At 49.3% G+C, this 15,592-nt stretch overlaps 1 protein-coding gene across 6 annotated transcripts in view; it reads left to right on the top strand.

The window, feature by feature from the left end:
- Positions 1-14,697, top strand: part of TCF20 (transcription factor 20) — a 183,003-nt gene extending 168,306 nt beyond the window's left edge. For 3 of the 6 annotated variants that reach the window (XR_010125907.1, XR_010125906.1, XR_010125908.1), the window contains 2 exons: positions 4,784-12,947; positions 13,338-14,697. Coding sequence is in view for 3 of the 6 variants with exons in the window: in XM_054469980.2 (XP_054325955.2) it covers positions 4,784-4,833; positions 5,943-6,026 (134 nt within the window). In the remaining 3 variants the exon portion in view is untranslated. The remainder of the gene's footprint in view (positions 1-4,783; positions 12,948-13,337) is intronic. The other 3 variants (XM_054469981.2, XM_054469980.2, XM_054469982.2) reach the window with 3 other exon arrangements.
- Positions 14,698-15,592: the final 895 nt, after the last annotated feature.

The raw sequence follows: 15,592 nt of genomic DNA, 5'->3' as shown, positions 1-15,592 counted from the left end.
AGGCGATCCTCCCAAGTAGCTGGGAATACAGGCATGTACGATTATGCCCAGCTATATATGAGGATTTTTAAGTATTAAGTTTTTTTATGGTTGATTGTTAGTTTTATATTGGGAATACTGTGAGTTTTGGCTCTCCCAGTTTGCAGCTGGGTAAGAAGTGGTCCCCCCACTGAGGCTGTGTTCAGGGACACATTAGGGTGTGCTGACAGGCAAGTGCCACATCCCACCCGAGCACACTTCAGCAAGGGCCCCCCTGGAGGCTGCCCCCGTTCTGCTCATAGCCTGCCTTCTGGTCCAGTTTCTAAGATGTCAAGCAGCAAAGCTCAGCTTAACATACTGCAATGATGGAAACGCTGTAGCTCTGCACTCTCCAGTGTCGTAACCACAAACCAGATGTGACCATTGAGTGCTAGTGGGACTGAGGAAATGAATTTTTTTTTTTTTTTCTTAATTTAAAATTTAAACTTAAGTGGCCATGTATGGCTAGTGGCCGAACAGCACAGGCTTAGAGCTACCCTCATCAATCCAAGTTCAGGCAATATGGTTGGGATTCTTTGGAAGGGGCCGTAGAGCACTGGAACATTCTCTCCTCTAATGGAAGCTTGTGCCCAGGTTGTCACCCCAGCCCACCAGCAGAGAAGCGCAGGACCTTCTTTATTAGCTGAGGACTTGTGAGTAAATGGTATCTGTCATTTTCTGTTTTGGGGCCCATCTTGGTAGCCTGCCTAGTTAAGCTGGTAGCATCTCTCTTTAACAGAAGTTGGTGGCCGAGTATCCAGCAAGACAGAGGGGTCTGGGTTGGGAGGGGTGAGGATAGGGCTGTTGGCCTCTGGCTTTGCTGCCTCTGCTGCTGTGCACTTTGCTCCTTCATGTGGAGACCTGGGACCCAGAGGCAGTTTCACAAGATGACCATGTCTTGGTCATTGCGGTCTTTTTGATGACCCAAGTCACAGTGACCCAGAGGCCTGCACTGCTCTGTGGGGATGGACGCTTATATTATTCCACACAGTCTTCTTGGAAATTGCTCTGTATATGATGTAACTTTGTATCCAGGAAACAAGTTTATTGATTGACTTTTCTTTCTAATCATAAGAAAAATAAGTCCTTGGTTTGAGAATCCCTAACCTCCCTATGGAGTAAAGAGCAGTTTAACATTTTCATCTCTGCCTTGCTGTCAACCACCCAGATCTTTAAAGCGCTGTTGATGTCTCAGGGAAGACTTTTATTACTGGGACGTCTCCATAGAAACAGAATCTTTGTTTCATGATCTGTGACTCCTGCCACCTTCCCCGCCACCTGATGTTGACCCTGCATTTCTGACATCATGGTCAGCTGTTTTGTGTTGCTTGTTATGTCATAGGCACAGGATTTGGCTCCAGGTGGGGGTTACAGTAATAAGAGCATGAGCTCTGTTTTTTTTTTAATTAATGTATTTAATGCAATGAGCCACAACAATTAAGACAGAAGAGAAAAAAAGGCTGTGGTAGCTCATTAATAATTCCACTGTGCATAAAGAACCTTGTGTGGAGGGTCTTTTTTTCTTCTACTCTCATGAAAAAACAGCTGGGAATTCTACTTTCTGCAGCTCTCCTTGCAGTAGCATTTTAAAGCTGCTATCTCTGCTGCAGACTTTGATCTTGCTAGTGCGGTCAGAGCCCTGGATGGGTTGTTAGGAAATGCTGGTAGTCTGACTCCTCCCCGAGGGACAGCCGTCTGCCTCACAGAAGCCAGTCCCAGTGCCAAGAGCCCCATATTTCCCCCCTTATGGCCCAGGAGCCTGAGCCTACCGTTCAGCAAGGCAGGGTGGGGCTGGCAGGCCCCTGTGTCCCAAGCCCTGCAGTGTGCCAACATAAGGAATAACAGTAGCACTGGGGTAGAGTGTAGGTGAATTGGAGTCTGTGTCTGGTACACAACAGATCCAAAGGACATTAAACCCTTCTTGTTTTTCCCACCTCCCTCCTTGAGCCCACCATCCTCAGCCTGGAAGCATGTGGATGCATGTGGGTATCTGAAGCTTCACAGAGCTTATAAAGAAGAGCTCAGTAAATCCGCTCTGCCTTTGAGCTTAAAGAGGGAAATGAAAGTGGCCTTCTCTTCTGGGGGGTTGATGTTTGTGTCTGCAAGCCATCTTGTTGACTAGGCCACCTTGTGGGTCTTTGAGCTTGGATGATGATCTCGCAAGCTATTTACTTTGACTTCACTATGCAGAAGTGCTGACTGGGCCCTCTGGACAGTGTAGGATGGTGCCTGGGCCTTGAAGTATACAGATGGAGAGACCTTGACTGGCTAGCCATGTAGGTGCAGTTGCCTGTTCAGAGTCCTCAGAAGAGGTTTTACTACACCTACTGCTCTTCACTCTTCCCTCCCAGCAGGGACTGGTCAGAGAAGCTCCCCTGTGCCCTCCAGGTTTCTGAGCTCTCTAGCTGTGGTCCTGGCCCCTGCCAGGAACGTGAATTGTGCTTCCTGACGGCCTGTGGACATGTATGAGAACAGAAGAGGGCATTGTCTGCACAGTGTTCCTGCATGGGAGGCCTTGTCAGAGATGGACACTGCCTCAGGCAGATTGCTGTAGGAGACTTCGTTTCCAGATGTATCTGGCATTAGTTTCAAGTTGTCGTTAGTGTGCATTCATAGTGTCTTTACTCTTTTCTGCTTCTAACTCAGAGGGAACGCATTTCCTAACATGAGGCGTGTTTTATTAATGGTCCATCACAGCTGGTCACTGTTCCGTGGCCATGAGGGAACTGAGCCATCTGCGCCTTTCTGATGGCACCCTTTGCTGCTCGTGTGGTCCCCATCCTCACCGGTATAAACCCCTGTGGCGTAAGCGTGGCCCAGCCCCACGTGTGCTGTACTGTTTCTGTTTGGCCCAAACTAGAGACTGAGCCAGCATAGTGCTTGCTGCCAGAGCCCAGGTAAGAAGAGAGCATGTCCCCTGAGCTCCAGTTGTCTGGCTCCTGCTGTTTATAAACTCTCTGGCAGATTGGAGCAGCAGGAGTCTTGGTCACACTATGTACTTGTGGGTTTTAAATTAACACATTTCATTTATTGCCTTGCTAGTTGCTTGCTGGGGGAGGGGCTTGGAGGTTAGTAGTAAGTTGCTGAGCTCTTGGGCCTAGGGAGCCAAGAAGGCTGCCGCCCACTCTCTTAGATACTCCCGGGCTCCAACGAAAGACAGGCTGTGATGTTCCAGGTCTGGTCAAATATAAAAGGGTCTTTTTGATTTGTTTTAGGATACTAGGACCTGAAAAGTTTTCATGTGTATGTTCATTGCTTATTACTATTGCACTTGAAATCTGTGGGTGCACAGGCTGCTAGTCTGGATCTCAGTTTAAATTTAACAAGGGTAAGTACCGTGGCTGCCTCCTGCCATGGTGCCTGGGAGCTCTCTGAGAATGTGTTATCAATATTTATTAACATTCTGCCACCACGTTTTGCACCAGTGACCTGGCTGTTGGTCTCCAGGAGCTGTGGTGTGCAGAGTGAACTCATTAATTAGATTTCCTTGCCCTGATCCATGCGCTACCCTTGTGTGAGAGCTCAGCTCACCTGGAGGCAGATGTGTCCTTGCTGCCATCCAGGATGCTGTCATCATGTTACAAGTTGGAATGAATCATTTTTCCTCCAAAGATTAAAAGCATCCTCATGGGATTTTACCTTCCTCTGAAGCGTTTAGTGTGGATTATGTGATTTGTGTTGGAGGCTTCTGTGTCTCCATGGGTCGTAGGGCAAAGGTAACAGTGGGGCTCTTGGGCCTGGCCACCTTTCTGTCTCAGACACCTGGGCTTTCTCTGTACAGAGAAGAAAAGACGTGTCTAGATTTTAAAGTGTTTTTACAAGGAGGCTTTGGCTTGAGCCTGAGAAATGGGGTTAGCCTAGAATCAACGATTTTTAAAATAGCATTTATTGGTGATATCATGGGAATATAGAAAAGATAAAATTTAAATCAGCTCTATCTTCTTACCCAAAGAGAATTATTGTTATATATTCATAGATTTCCTTTCAGTCTTTTTTTTTTTTTTTTTTTTTTTTTTTTGAGACGGAGCCTCGCTCTTGTCACCAGGCTGGAGTGCAGTGGTGTGATCTCGGCTCACTGCAACCTCCGACTCTGTCTGGTTCAAGTGATTCTCCTGCCTCAGCCTCCCGAGTAGTTTTTTTGTTTTTTTTTTTTTTTTTTTTTAAAGACAGTTTTGCTTGCCTAGGCTATAGTACAGTGATGTGATAGTAGCTTACTGCAGTCTGAACTCCTGGGCTCAAGCAGTCTTCCCACCTCAGCCTCCCAAGTAGCTGAGACTATAGGCAAGTGCCATCACACCCAGCCTTTCAATTTTTGTTTTTTTTTTTAATAGTGACTGGATCTCACTGTGTTGCCCAAGCTGGTCTTGACTCTTGGACTCAAGTGATCTTTCTGCCTCGGCCTCCCAAAGTGCTGGGATTACAGGTGTGAGCCATGGTACCCAGCCCCAAGTCTTTTTTTAATGGATAGAAACATTTTAATAAAATTAGCACATTTATACATTTGTACATCCTGGTTTTTTCAAGCAGTTTTGTTTCATGAGTGTTTTCCATACCATTAACTCTTTTAAAATGTTAATTTTTAAGTGACCAATATCCATCATGTTAAGGTATCATAGCTTACTTGGGTTGTCTCTAATGTTTTCCTATTAGAAGTAAGTGTAGCGACCTCCTACCTTCATGTCTGACCCTGTCAATCCCAGCCAGCATGACCACACCTATATCCAGCTGTGAAGTCTCCATCTGACTGTCCCCTTCTGTCTTCCAGATTGTTTGCTACATGAGGAGAACTTCTCGGTGAGGTGCCCTAAGCACAAGGTGAGTCAGAGGCCCCAAGAGCTACCAGCAGGGATGGGATCGAGGATGGCTTCTCCTGAAAGACCTGAAGACCAGGTGTTGGTGGGCCTTATCCACACCTGTCCCCACCTGTGCCTCCGGCTGCTAGTCCACTCCTGGCCATGGGAGGGTGGAGGGGCATGATGCTGAAGGGAGACCCGTGGCATGGGGGCCAGCACTCGGAGTATTATGAGGATCCCAGGAGAAATGTGTTTTGGGAGAGGGGGTGTTTGTCTGTTCATTAAGAGAGGTGAGAATATCTAACTCAGTCAAGCCACTGATTTCCACTTGAGGTGAATAGAACCCCAGTTCACAGATTGGCGTTTAGTAAGTCTGGTTCTAGGCCTTGAGGCCTGTGCAAAGGCATCTTCCCAGACTAGAAGTTGAGCTGACCCCAAGGCTCTGGGGAAGCTCACAGTCTCTTCCAGGTTGTGCTTCTGCAGAAGCAGCCTGATGCACAATGGATGGGCTGTCTCGGGCTCCACTTCCCAGTTTATTTAGGAGGTGGTCTCGTGGTCGCTTCCTTTAGGAAAGGGTGGGAGGTAAGGGGTGAATGGCCTGTTTGTGGATACCACATATGTGTGTGGGGAGGGTGTATATGGAGAAGGAGCCCCAAGAAAGGATCAGAACGGAGACCACTGCCACCTGATGTTTCCTGCAGGGGCTGTACCACGTCTCTGGCTGAGGTCACACTGACACCTGGTGGTCACTGGTCCCTCAGAGTCTTAAATCTAGTAGGGCCGAAAGTACTAGAAGGAGGTTGTCCAGAGAGGTCTGCCCTCAAAATGCTCCTGAAAGATGCTTGCTTATGCTTTTCTTTAAAAATTATTTCCGGGGAAGAGCGGGGGGCCACAGGATCTTATATTCTCTTTATTTTTACTTAATTTGCATGTTATTTTTAGAACTCCCCTTTTTAAGGGTCACATTTTGCCTCAGAAAACCCTGTCTGAATGTCTCCTGTTTGTCGGTCAGGACTGACTCTGCCTTTTCTTTCCTTTTCCGTGTGCCACTCCTGTTCTCCCTTTGCCCTCCCTGATGTCTGCACTGTCCTCTCCCACCTGTCTGTCTCCTCTTGGTTTTGTCCGTGTCAGCCTCCCCTTCCGTGCCCTCTCCCCCCCTTGCAGAACAAGACCGCGAAAGGCAGCCTCAGCACAGAGCAGTCGGAGCGGGGGTGAGGGGGGCAGTGTGCTCGTGGGAATGGAAAGGACAGCAAGCACAGGTGAGTCGGGGCCGCCGGGCTCCCTGCACCCTGCCCGGCTCCCAGCGGGCCTCGTTGCCTCTGCCCTCCTGCTCGCTCCATGCTCTGCCGCCAGCATTTCATCCCGTGGATGACAATGCCAGGTGGATGCAGTGTTCTTCCATTGGTTACTTAGCTCCCCAGAATATCTGTGGAAAGGAGTGGGGGCTTCTAAACTGTCCACTGCCGATGGGGTGCAGGGTGACTGTTCCTGAAGGCAGCCCTTCAGGGCACAGCTGGCCAGGGGTGGCCTTGTGAGTGGACACAACAGGCTTTTAGGTCTCTTTCTTGGGCAGGGCATCTCTTGCCAGTAGCCTCTGCTCTTTCCCCCATCTCAGAAAGGGTTCCAGTCAAAGGTCTCTTCTTCTTAATTTACTACATTTCTGTAAAGCTTATGGTGTGTTTTCCTTTGAAAACAGCAGAACTGTTGGGTTTTGTTATTAGAAATCTTCTTTTTCCAGTATTATGAAGGATTCCTTTTTGCAGAAGAGAAGTACAAAGGAAAGAAAAATCCTCAAAGATTTAGTAGACTCTAGCATCTGATTTAATTTTACTCTTAAAAATCTCGAGGCTGGGCATGGTGGCTCCTACCTGTAATGCCAGCACTTTGGGAGGCTGAGGCAGAAGGATCGCCTAAGCCCAGGAGTTCAAGACCAGCCTGGGCCACAGTGAGACCCTGTGTCTACATTAAAAAAAAAAAAATTAGCCGTGCATGGTGGTACGTGCCTTTAGTCCCATCTACTCAGGAGGCTGAGCTGGGAGGATCGCTTGATCAAACCTGGAGGCTGAGGCTGCAGTGAGCCATGATCGTGCTGCTACATTCCAGCCTGCACCACAGTGAGACCCTGTCTCAAAAAAAAGAAAAAAAAATTCTTGTGATTGAGTTGTGCTTGCTATGAGTTTGTGTGGGATTGTGGTCACGGCCCTCTTGGCAGGCATCTGTGAAAACAGGATGATAGGACTTGGGGTCTCTAGAAGCTGCAGGCCTCTGAGCTCCATGCTGCTCCTTCACCCTCCCTGCGTCACTGAGGCATGAAGGGAAATAGGTTGTAAAGAAAAGAAAAACCAAAATGTACCTTGTGGCACTTGCTGCTACAGGATGGGGCAGGAGGACTAGTTGTCTCAGAAATATTCATTGAGGGGTCATTTCTCTCAAATGGGAGGACTTCTTTGTCGACCTCAGGAGTTTGACCCACACAGCTAACGCTAGACGTGTCCCTTCCAGCACCACCATGTGCCTGACCATCTTCTGGAACGTGCCCTCCTCCTCGTTACCACTACTAATTTCCGGAGAAGGCCCCTCGGCTGCCACGCCATTTGAGAAGTCAAGTGGGGGCTGCTAAGTGCCTTCTTGATAGAGCGTTGAGTGTAGTGCCTTTCTCTTTCCTCTTCCGGAGAGTAGGGCTGGCAGTGAAGGGATCAGAGCAAAGTGGGGAGGTGGGTGGAAGCCATTCCATGTGTTCCTGGATCAGAGGAACCAGATGAGCAAATGAAGCCTCTTGGACTTGGAGTACATTGCCACCATCGGGGAGTGGCTGCTCGTTTTCCAGAACCTGCTGGGCAGCACTGCCTGCTCCTTTTCCTGGGATTAGCCCTTAGGACAAGGCAGCCATTGCGTTGCGTGGTTTTGAAAGGACTGTTTCTGTTGGCCCTCCTGCATGTCCCTGCACTCCTGAGGGTGTCGCTGTGCCTTCCCATTGTCACCCCTGTGCCAGCACAGGCCCAGATGGTTAGAGTCAAGTTCTGTAGGGGACCACGATGCATATTCCTGGAATGTGTCCTAGAAGACCTGGTTAAGGAAAGAGCTTAAGTGTTTTTTGTTTTTGTCCTGGAATGGCATCTGTGTTTGAGAAAAAGAAAGTTCAGGCCCTGGGCCTGGTGGACAAATCTCTTGGGAATTTTGTTCATCATCTGTTCCTCTCTAGTCATTCTTGGGCCTGCCTTCCTAGCTGACAGGGCCCTTGATTCTTTTTTTTTTTGGAGATGGATTCTCACTCTGTTGCCCAGGCTGGAGTACAGGGGCATGATCTCAGCTCACTGCAACCTCCATCTCTGGGGTTCAGGCGATTCTCCCGCCTCAGCCTCTTGAGTAGCTGGGACTACAGGCGTGCACCACCACGACCAGCTAATTTTTGTATTTTTTGTAGAGATGGGGTTTCACCATGTTGCCCAGGCTGGCCTTGAACTCCTGACATCAAGTCATCTCCCCGCCTTGGCCTCTTGAAGTGCTGGGATTACAGGCGTGAGCCACGGCACCTGGCCAACTCTTGAACAGAACAGTGAGCTTCATCCTTCTGGGTCAAAGTACAGTGATGAAGTGGCCTCACCCATTGTAGAGAGTCGTCTCAGGTCCATTGAGGTTGAACCATTCCATTCAGCTCTTGGAGTGAGAGGATGGACTCACTGCATCCAGTCCTGTCCATCTGAAATGTTTTTTATGTGCTGTTCCCACAAGGCAGATACCTTTTTCGGGTTTCCCAGTTCAGCAGAGTGACATTGAGGGTGGTCACCGTCCTTCCTTTGTGGTAGAAGCCCTGGTGACTGGGGATAGAATCACACCTCTAACTAAAGGAGGGCTCATCTTGGGCCCCATGCTGGGGACAGAGAGCCGCCATTATTGGGTGCCCTGACAAGGCAGGGAACAGACAACGAATGTGCGTGTGTGTCTGCCTCCTAGTGTGCCGTGTTCTGACAGAGTGATAGGATAGGTGCTGTGTGACTAAGGTCAGACCACTCCATGTCTCTGTGCTTCGTTTTCTTCTGTAAAAACAGGAATAGCAGTGCCAGCCTTTTGAGATTCCATTGGGAAATGTCTCTAAGTGCCAGCACAGCACACTGGCTCTCAGCCCGTTGGTCTGCCATGCCTAGCTGTGGGTTTCTCTTGGGAGTTGGAGGAGTCAAGGCAGCAGATCGGACCCTGCAGCTGTCTCTTATAGCAAAAAATACCCAAGGCTTGGGGTTAAAAGATGCCGCCCCTGCCTCCCAGCCTGTGAGGTATCTGGTACCTGACCCTCTCCAGGAGTGCGGAGCGGGAGAAGTCCTTCTGCAGGCCTGTGGTTGCCCACTGTCTCCTTGTGCCAAGGTGGTTGCCTTGCTGGCTTGTGTCATTGGTTGGCAGGGCTTTTGACTGTGGAATCCCTATACCCAGCTCTTCCTCCTGTCGTGAATTAAACAAGGAGGCCCCAGCTTGCCCTAACAGGCCCTGTGGCCCAACACATGGGAAGCATAACCTTGATCAGGGCTGATGCTGCATCCTGGATGCTATGTACCCTGCACAGAACAGCCATGGATGGACGCTGAGCAAGGCAGGGAAGGGGGGAGTGGCCCCCCCTGCCCCTGGAGCTGGACATCACACAGCCCATTTGTGTGTATGCATGAATGTCACATTCTAGAGTTCACCTTTCCCCAAACTGGTCCAGAGGCGGTCCGGGGTTACACCTCCAGAGGAGAGCCTGAGTCTGTCCACTTTCCTTCCCCACCAGCCCCAGCCCAGGCATTGTGGGTGCTATAGTGCCCGCCTCCCGGCCACTGCTCAGCAGCCACGTGCAGTCTTCATTAGGCCTCCCTCCAGTCCTGTCTCCTCTACGTCAGAGATTCTTGTCATCTTCCAAACAAAGCCCAGACGTCTCACCTTGCCTTCCAGAGCCCTGTGGAAGTCTCAGGTGACTCTCCAGGCCCCTGGCTGCCTCCAGCTCCTCAGGGACCAGGCTTCCTCCCTCTGGGCTTCTGCACACACAGTTCTTGTGCTGGAAACACTTTGGCTCCCCATCTTCATGTTGAAAACAGGCTCCATCTCCTGGGTCTCAGCTTAAATGCTACTTCCTCAGAGAAGCCTTTCCCTTTCTAAATCCTTGTCTCCATTGCCCCTCTCCTCACTTGCAGCCGTCCTAGCATCACCACCATTTCAGATCATTTACTTGTTTACTACCCGTCTCTCCACTAGAATGTAAGCTCCATTAGGGCAGGGACCACGTCTGTCTTTGCACCATCAAAGCCTAGCCCAGAGCGGGGCATGTAACTATGCTAGTGCCAAGTGAGTCTATGTTAAAGAAATGAGTGCATCCCAGGCCGGGCGCAGTGGCTCACGCCTAGAATCCCAGCACTTTGGGAGGCAGGCAGATCACGAGGTCAGGAGATCGAGACCATTCTGGCTAACAATACAAAAATACAAAAAATTAAAATACTAAAATACTAAAAATACAAAAAATTAGCCAGGCGTGGTGGTGGGCGCCAGTAGTCCCAGCTACTTGGGAGACTGAGGCAGGAGAATGGCATGAACCCGGGAGGTGGAGCTTGCAGTGAGCCTAGATCGCACCACTGCACTCCAGCCTGGGTGACAGAGTGAGACTCCATCTCAAAAAAAAAAAAAGAAAGAAAGAAATGAGTGCATCCCAGAGAAGAAAGGGCTCTTGGACCCTGACCATCAGTGCCCTTAATCAGTATAGATTCAGAATTAGGTTTCCCTTCATATCCTCCCTCTCTAGTCGGAATTAATGTCTGTTTTAGAAATGAGGAAATGGGCTCTGGGCGAATCCTGGCCAGGGTGAGTGGTGTTGAGATGATGAGTTTTTGCTGCAGTTGGGAAAGGCAGGCTTAGAGTCTGATGTGGAAGGACGTGAGGATGGCGTCCCGGGTTCAGGCCACGGATGAGGCCAAAGGGGAGCAGAAAGGACAGTGTGAGCGAGAAGGGAAGGGAGGGAACAAGTGTGAGGGAGCTTGGGAAGGTGTTGGCCCAAGACGAAACCCTGGATGCTGGCAGCTGAGCAGCAAGGTGATGTTCTTTAAAAGAGAATTCACAGTCTTCAGCACAGGGGCGTCAGGTCACTCCTGCTGTTCAGGCTGGCTGGCACCAGGGCTGCTCCCAGGCTCACTGTCTGGGATCCAGCCATCTCTCAGCCAAACGCCATGCCGTAGGACATGCAGCCCCTAGGGCCCAGTTAGGAAAGCCCCAGTCCCACCTCTGGCCATGTCGCTTTGGGCTACACGTGTCGCCTTCCTGAGCTTTAGCTCTCTTGAAGATGGGGGTCAGGCAGGTCCACATTACTGTGAAATAATATCTGTAAAGCTTCTAGCCCAGGGCCTGGCACATAGTGCTTAGAGAATTTTCCTTCCTAATTTCACTACTGAAGGAACAACTTTTTTAAAGTAACTCTTGAAAAGTTAGGGTCCCATTACATTCAGGATATCATGTGTTTGGGCTGGTCTAGTCATCAGACCTGGGGAACACGAAGGCTGTGGAGGGCAGAGCCCCAGGCTGCAGGTGCTGAGGAACTGCCGCTGCCTGGGCCACCACGCACCCCAGGAGGGGCCCACAAGTAGCAGCTCGCAGAGCCGACTGGCCAGGCAGACCCTGGCTGCTGACGTGTGCTTCATTCTTCACTGGGGAGCTGGTGTGGGGTCCTGTTCTTCTGAGTAATGAGCAAGATTGGGGTGCAGGCCTAAGACTGCTGTGTATTGGTAAAGAGGGCAAACCCTGCCCTGTCCCCTCCTTGAGCAGAGCCTGGCAGGGTACGTGTGGGCATTGACCTTGATTCACACGGGCATCCTGCAACCCCAACAAGATGACACCCTTCTGTGTTCCTGGAGGTAGGTGCCCATTAGCTCAGCTGCTGGCCTGCATTCCCAGGGCTTGCTTTTACTTGTCTGTGGTGATGTGCCATGGCCTCTGTGTGTGTTCCTGCTCATTGGTGTTTTCTGCCAAGTAGTCAGGAACCTCCTTGGGCAAGAGCACGTGCATGTACGTGCTTGGGAACAGCTCAATCTTAGCTCCCACAGGCCCCAGCCTTCTTAGCAGTTCTGCGTGTGTGAACTTTATGGAAGCAAAAAGGGCTGGTGACACTTGGGTTCTTGGGGTTTGTCAGGGGAGGGCACCAATTTGGACTTGAGGAAGCAGTTAGGTGAGCCCCAGTGACAGTCAAGCACAGTGATTGCAGATAGCAAGTGAAGGAGCAAGTGATAGCAAGTGCAGATAGCAAGTGAAGGAGGGGCGAGGCTGCCACCACTTCTGGCTTCTGCCGAAATTTTACTGGACTGATTCCTAGGAAACTGCTGTTTTTCTTTGAGACCTTTCCACATCAGATGGCCCATGAAGCATTCCACAGGGACGTTTGGTACAATCCATCAGTCCTACGTGGGCCATCAGAATCCCCTTCTGCACCTGGGCTGGAAGAGGAGAGAAGCCCTCCAGCCCTGGGGATGGGGTACCTAGGGGTCTCAGGCTTCTGAGAGGTCGAAAGGATTAACATAGTCCAGCTGTGTCTGAGCCTCAGAAAACCTGCCCTCCCTGTTAGAGGCCATGGGAAGAGTGTTCTTTTTAAGCATGAAGAACTGACTGTGGGCCAGGTGTAGTGGCTCACGCCTGTAATCCCAACACTTTGGGAGGCCGAGGTGGGCAGATCACCTGAGGCCAGGAGTTCAAGACCAGCCTGACTAACATGGCAAAACCACATCTCTCCTAAAAATACAAAAATTAGCCGGGTGTGGTGGCGTGCACCTGTGATCCCAGCTACTTGGGAGGCTGAGGCACAAGAATCACTTGAACCCAGGAGGCAGAGGCTGCAGTGAGCCAAGATCGCACCACTACACTCCAGTCTGGGCAGTAGAGCAAGACTATCTCAAAAAAAAAAAAAAAAAGACTTTGTCATTACCCAAGCATGGTGGCGTGTACCTGTAGTCCCAGCTACTTGGAAGGCTGAGGTGGGAGGATTGCTTGAGCCCAGGAGGTCAAGGCTGCAGGGAGCCAAGGCGACAGAGCGATGTCTTGTCTCAAAAACAAACAACTAGCTGTGTCGACTAGAGGCAGCTGTGAAACTGTCCTAAGAGGCTGGACTTCGAGAAGTTTCTTCCACAGATTGACCAGGTACTGTAGGTTTCAGTCACAGCTGGGGTCCTGACACTAGCAAAACCCCACCAGCTGCCCCACAAGTGGGGACCTCCCTGAGGTCAGGGAGTTCTCTGTTGTCCTGGTTCCTTTATGCACTAGGAAGGCAGACATGCCCTGAGGAGCCCTCAGAGTTCGGCCTCAGCACCCCCACTAGGTCATTGCTGCCTTTAATCACATTCCAGATCCAGAGCCACACAGTGGCCCTGGCATTGGTCTCGGGTGTGTCCCATATCAGCAGCACATCTGCAGAGGGGTCTGAGTGCAGGCTCCCTGCTGAAAGCTCCCAGGGGTACCACGGAACCACGGCTGTTGGTGATGGACCCTGTGGAGGCTCCTGGCCTTCACTGTCTGTCCCTTGTCTTCCAGGTGAGACTGTGGAGATGAGAAGGTGGTGGACACTCGTGATGGAATGGAAATCGTCCTACCGTGCAGCCACACCCTGCCCTGCCCCGCCCCGCCCCGCCCCGCGTGCCTGCCCATGCCAGCACTTCCTTCCTTAAGTTCTCACATCACACTCAAACCAGTGACACCACAGGAAAGAAAGACCCAAGACGTTGGAATGGCTGTTTCCATGGACACAATCTCCATAGTGACAATGTGGGGGGAGGGGGGAGGGGTGGGATGATGGGGAAAGGGTGGGGGGGAATTAAAAGGGAGGGATAAAAAATATATATATATAAATCTATTTTTAGTCTGGAAAGACTTTGTTTAAATGAAAGGTGCGCTATCCCTTTTGATTCTATTTTAAAATTATCTAGTTAAAGATCTCCAAATTTGTTCCGATGACAAGTGAAATTTAAATGTGAAATTGAACTGAACAAACCCTCATCTCATAAAGGACGGGGTGTGTGTGTGGCATTGATCTTTAGCCTGTCTCACACCAGTTCAGAAAACACTAGACCCAGGATTGAAAAAGCAGACAAACCACACCAGAACCATCCTTTTGTCATTAATTTGTCTCAAAGTGGGAAGGTTTTGGGGGAGGGGAAATACAGGGATGGTCCATGTTTTCAAGAGTAGGGGAATGATGTTTAAACACAAAAATAAATTTTTTTTCATTTCCAGAAACACTATTTATTTATGTTTTTTTTTTAATTTTTCCTTTTGGGGGTGAAATTGGCAGATGCCTGGGGTCATAGCTGTGTCCTGGGTCACTGTGGCTGGTGAGGACCTCAAGGACCCCATCAAGTGTACACAGCAGCAGCAAAATCAAGGGATGACCCTCCTCTGGGGCCCCCTGTCCTCAGCACATTCCAGGCAGCAGTGCCCTGACCCACAGGGACCCGTGGGGATGGGAGGAGGCCCAGGCCTGTGCTGCCAGAGCTGGCAGTATGAGCTGTAGGCAGGGACGGGGAGGGACTGTCGCTGTGATCAGAGTGGGTTAAGCTGACCAGGAACACCCATTTAGCCCCTTTTTCTTTTTGCTTTCATTTTTATAAAGGAAAAGAGGACCTGTCAGATAGGCAGCCCCATGCTACGTGATTCTTTATGTTGTGTTGTTTTGTTTTGTTTTGTAAATTGTATAATTTTTAAATATCTGAGTTTTAAAAAAAGAAAAAAGTACAAAAAAAATCTTGTTATGGCCTTAAGAAGGGGTTAGTGCATCTTTCAGGGGTCACTCTGCCATGGGGATAAAATAGCTGTTTCACAAACAGTTTTATTTAAAAAAACAAAAAACAAAAAAAATCAAAAAATTGAAAAAATAATAAACTTCATTTTAACCTTGTTTCCTTCTTCTGTTTAATTTAAAGTGAATGCGTCTCTTCCTTCTCCCATTCTAACCCCCAAGGGGTAGCTCTGGTTCTGCAGAGGAGGCCATGATCAGAACCTGTCTGTCCCATTCCTGGCCTCTCAATGGCCATGCAGCCGAGAAGCAAACAAAATTTAGAGTTCTTCTGCCACTCCTCTGGGCAGGTGGAGTGTGGCCAGTGTATGGGGACAGTCAGATTTACTCAAGTTGATATGAAGACATATTTCCAATCAACATTAAGGGTTATAAAAAAATAATGGAATGTTAATGACTCTTTTAGAGAATAGAAATACTGGAAGGAATGTTGTGAAGTAGAAATAAGCAATTATAAATGAGTTCTGTGTTCATCAATTTGGGGCAGCAGAAATGGCAGATTAATTGTGTTTTAATGGCTACATCAAGCAGTCCATTTCTCATTTCACTCCGCCAGGATGGAGGTGTGGGTGGGTGCGACGTGCCGGCTGTAGGACCAAACTTGGGCAACTGAACAGGACCTGCATAGAAATGATGGCTTTTTTGAGCTAGTTGTTGTCTAATTCTGGTCTTGACTTGGCATTAATACAGTTAAAATGAAATGGATAGACTTCAGGTGTCAAGGGCTAAACCATAAAACTTGAAAAATATTTATCTTGAGGAAAATATTTTCCTGACAGCAAATGTTTGTCATTTTGTCTTTTATTCTTTTGTCCCCTTTTGATTTGCTTGAGTGGAGCACTTGTGATTGTTCTAGGTCTTTCCTTAAATTGGCTTCAGAAATGACCTTCACTGGGGAGTGGCAGTGATACACGCATGCCTCCTGACTCTAGTTTCTGGCTTCTGCAGTTCGCCTCAACTGCTCAAGTGCCTTTTAGTTCCTTTAGTGTTTGTCTTA

This window comes from Pongo pygmaeus, chromosome 23, assembly GCF_028885625.2.
Source record: "Pongo pygmaeus isolate AG05252 chromosome 23, NHGRI_mPonPyg2-v2.0_pri, whole genome shotgun sequence".
Classification (NCBI taxonomy): domain Eukaryota; kingdom Metazoa; phylum Chordata; class Mammalia; order Primates; family Hominidae; genus Pongo; species Pongo pygmaeus.
This window is presented reverse-complemented; position numbering and strand designations above follow the sequence as displayed.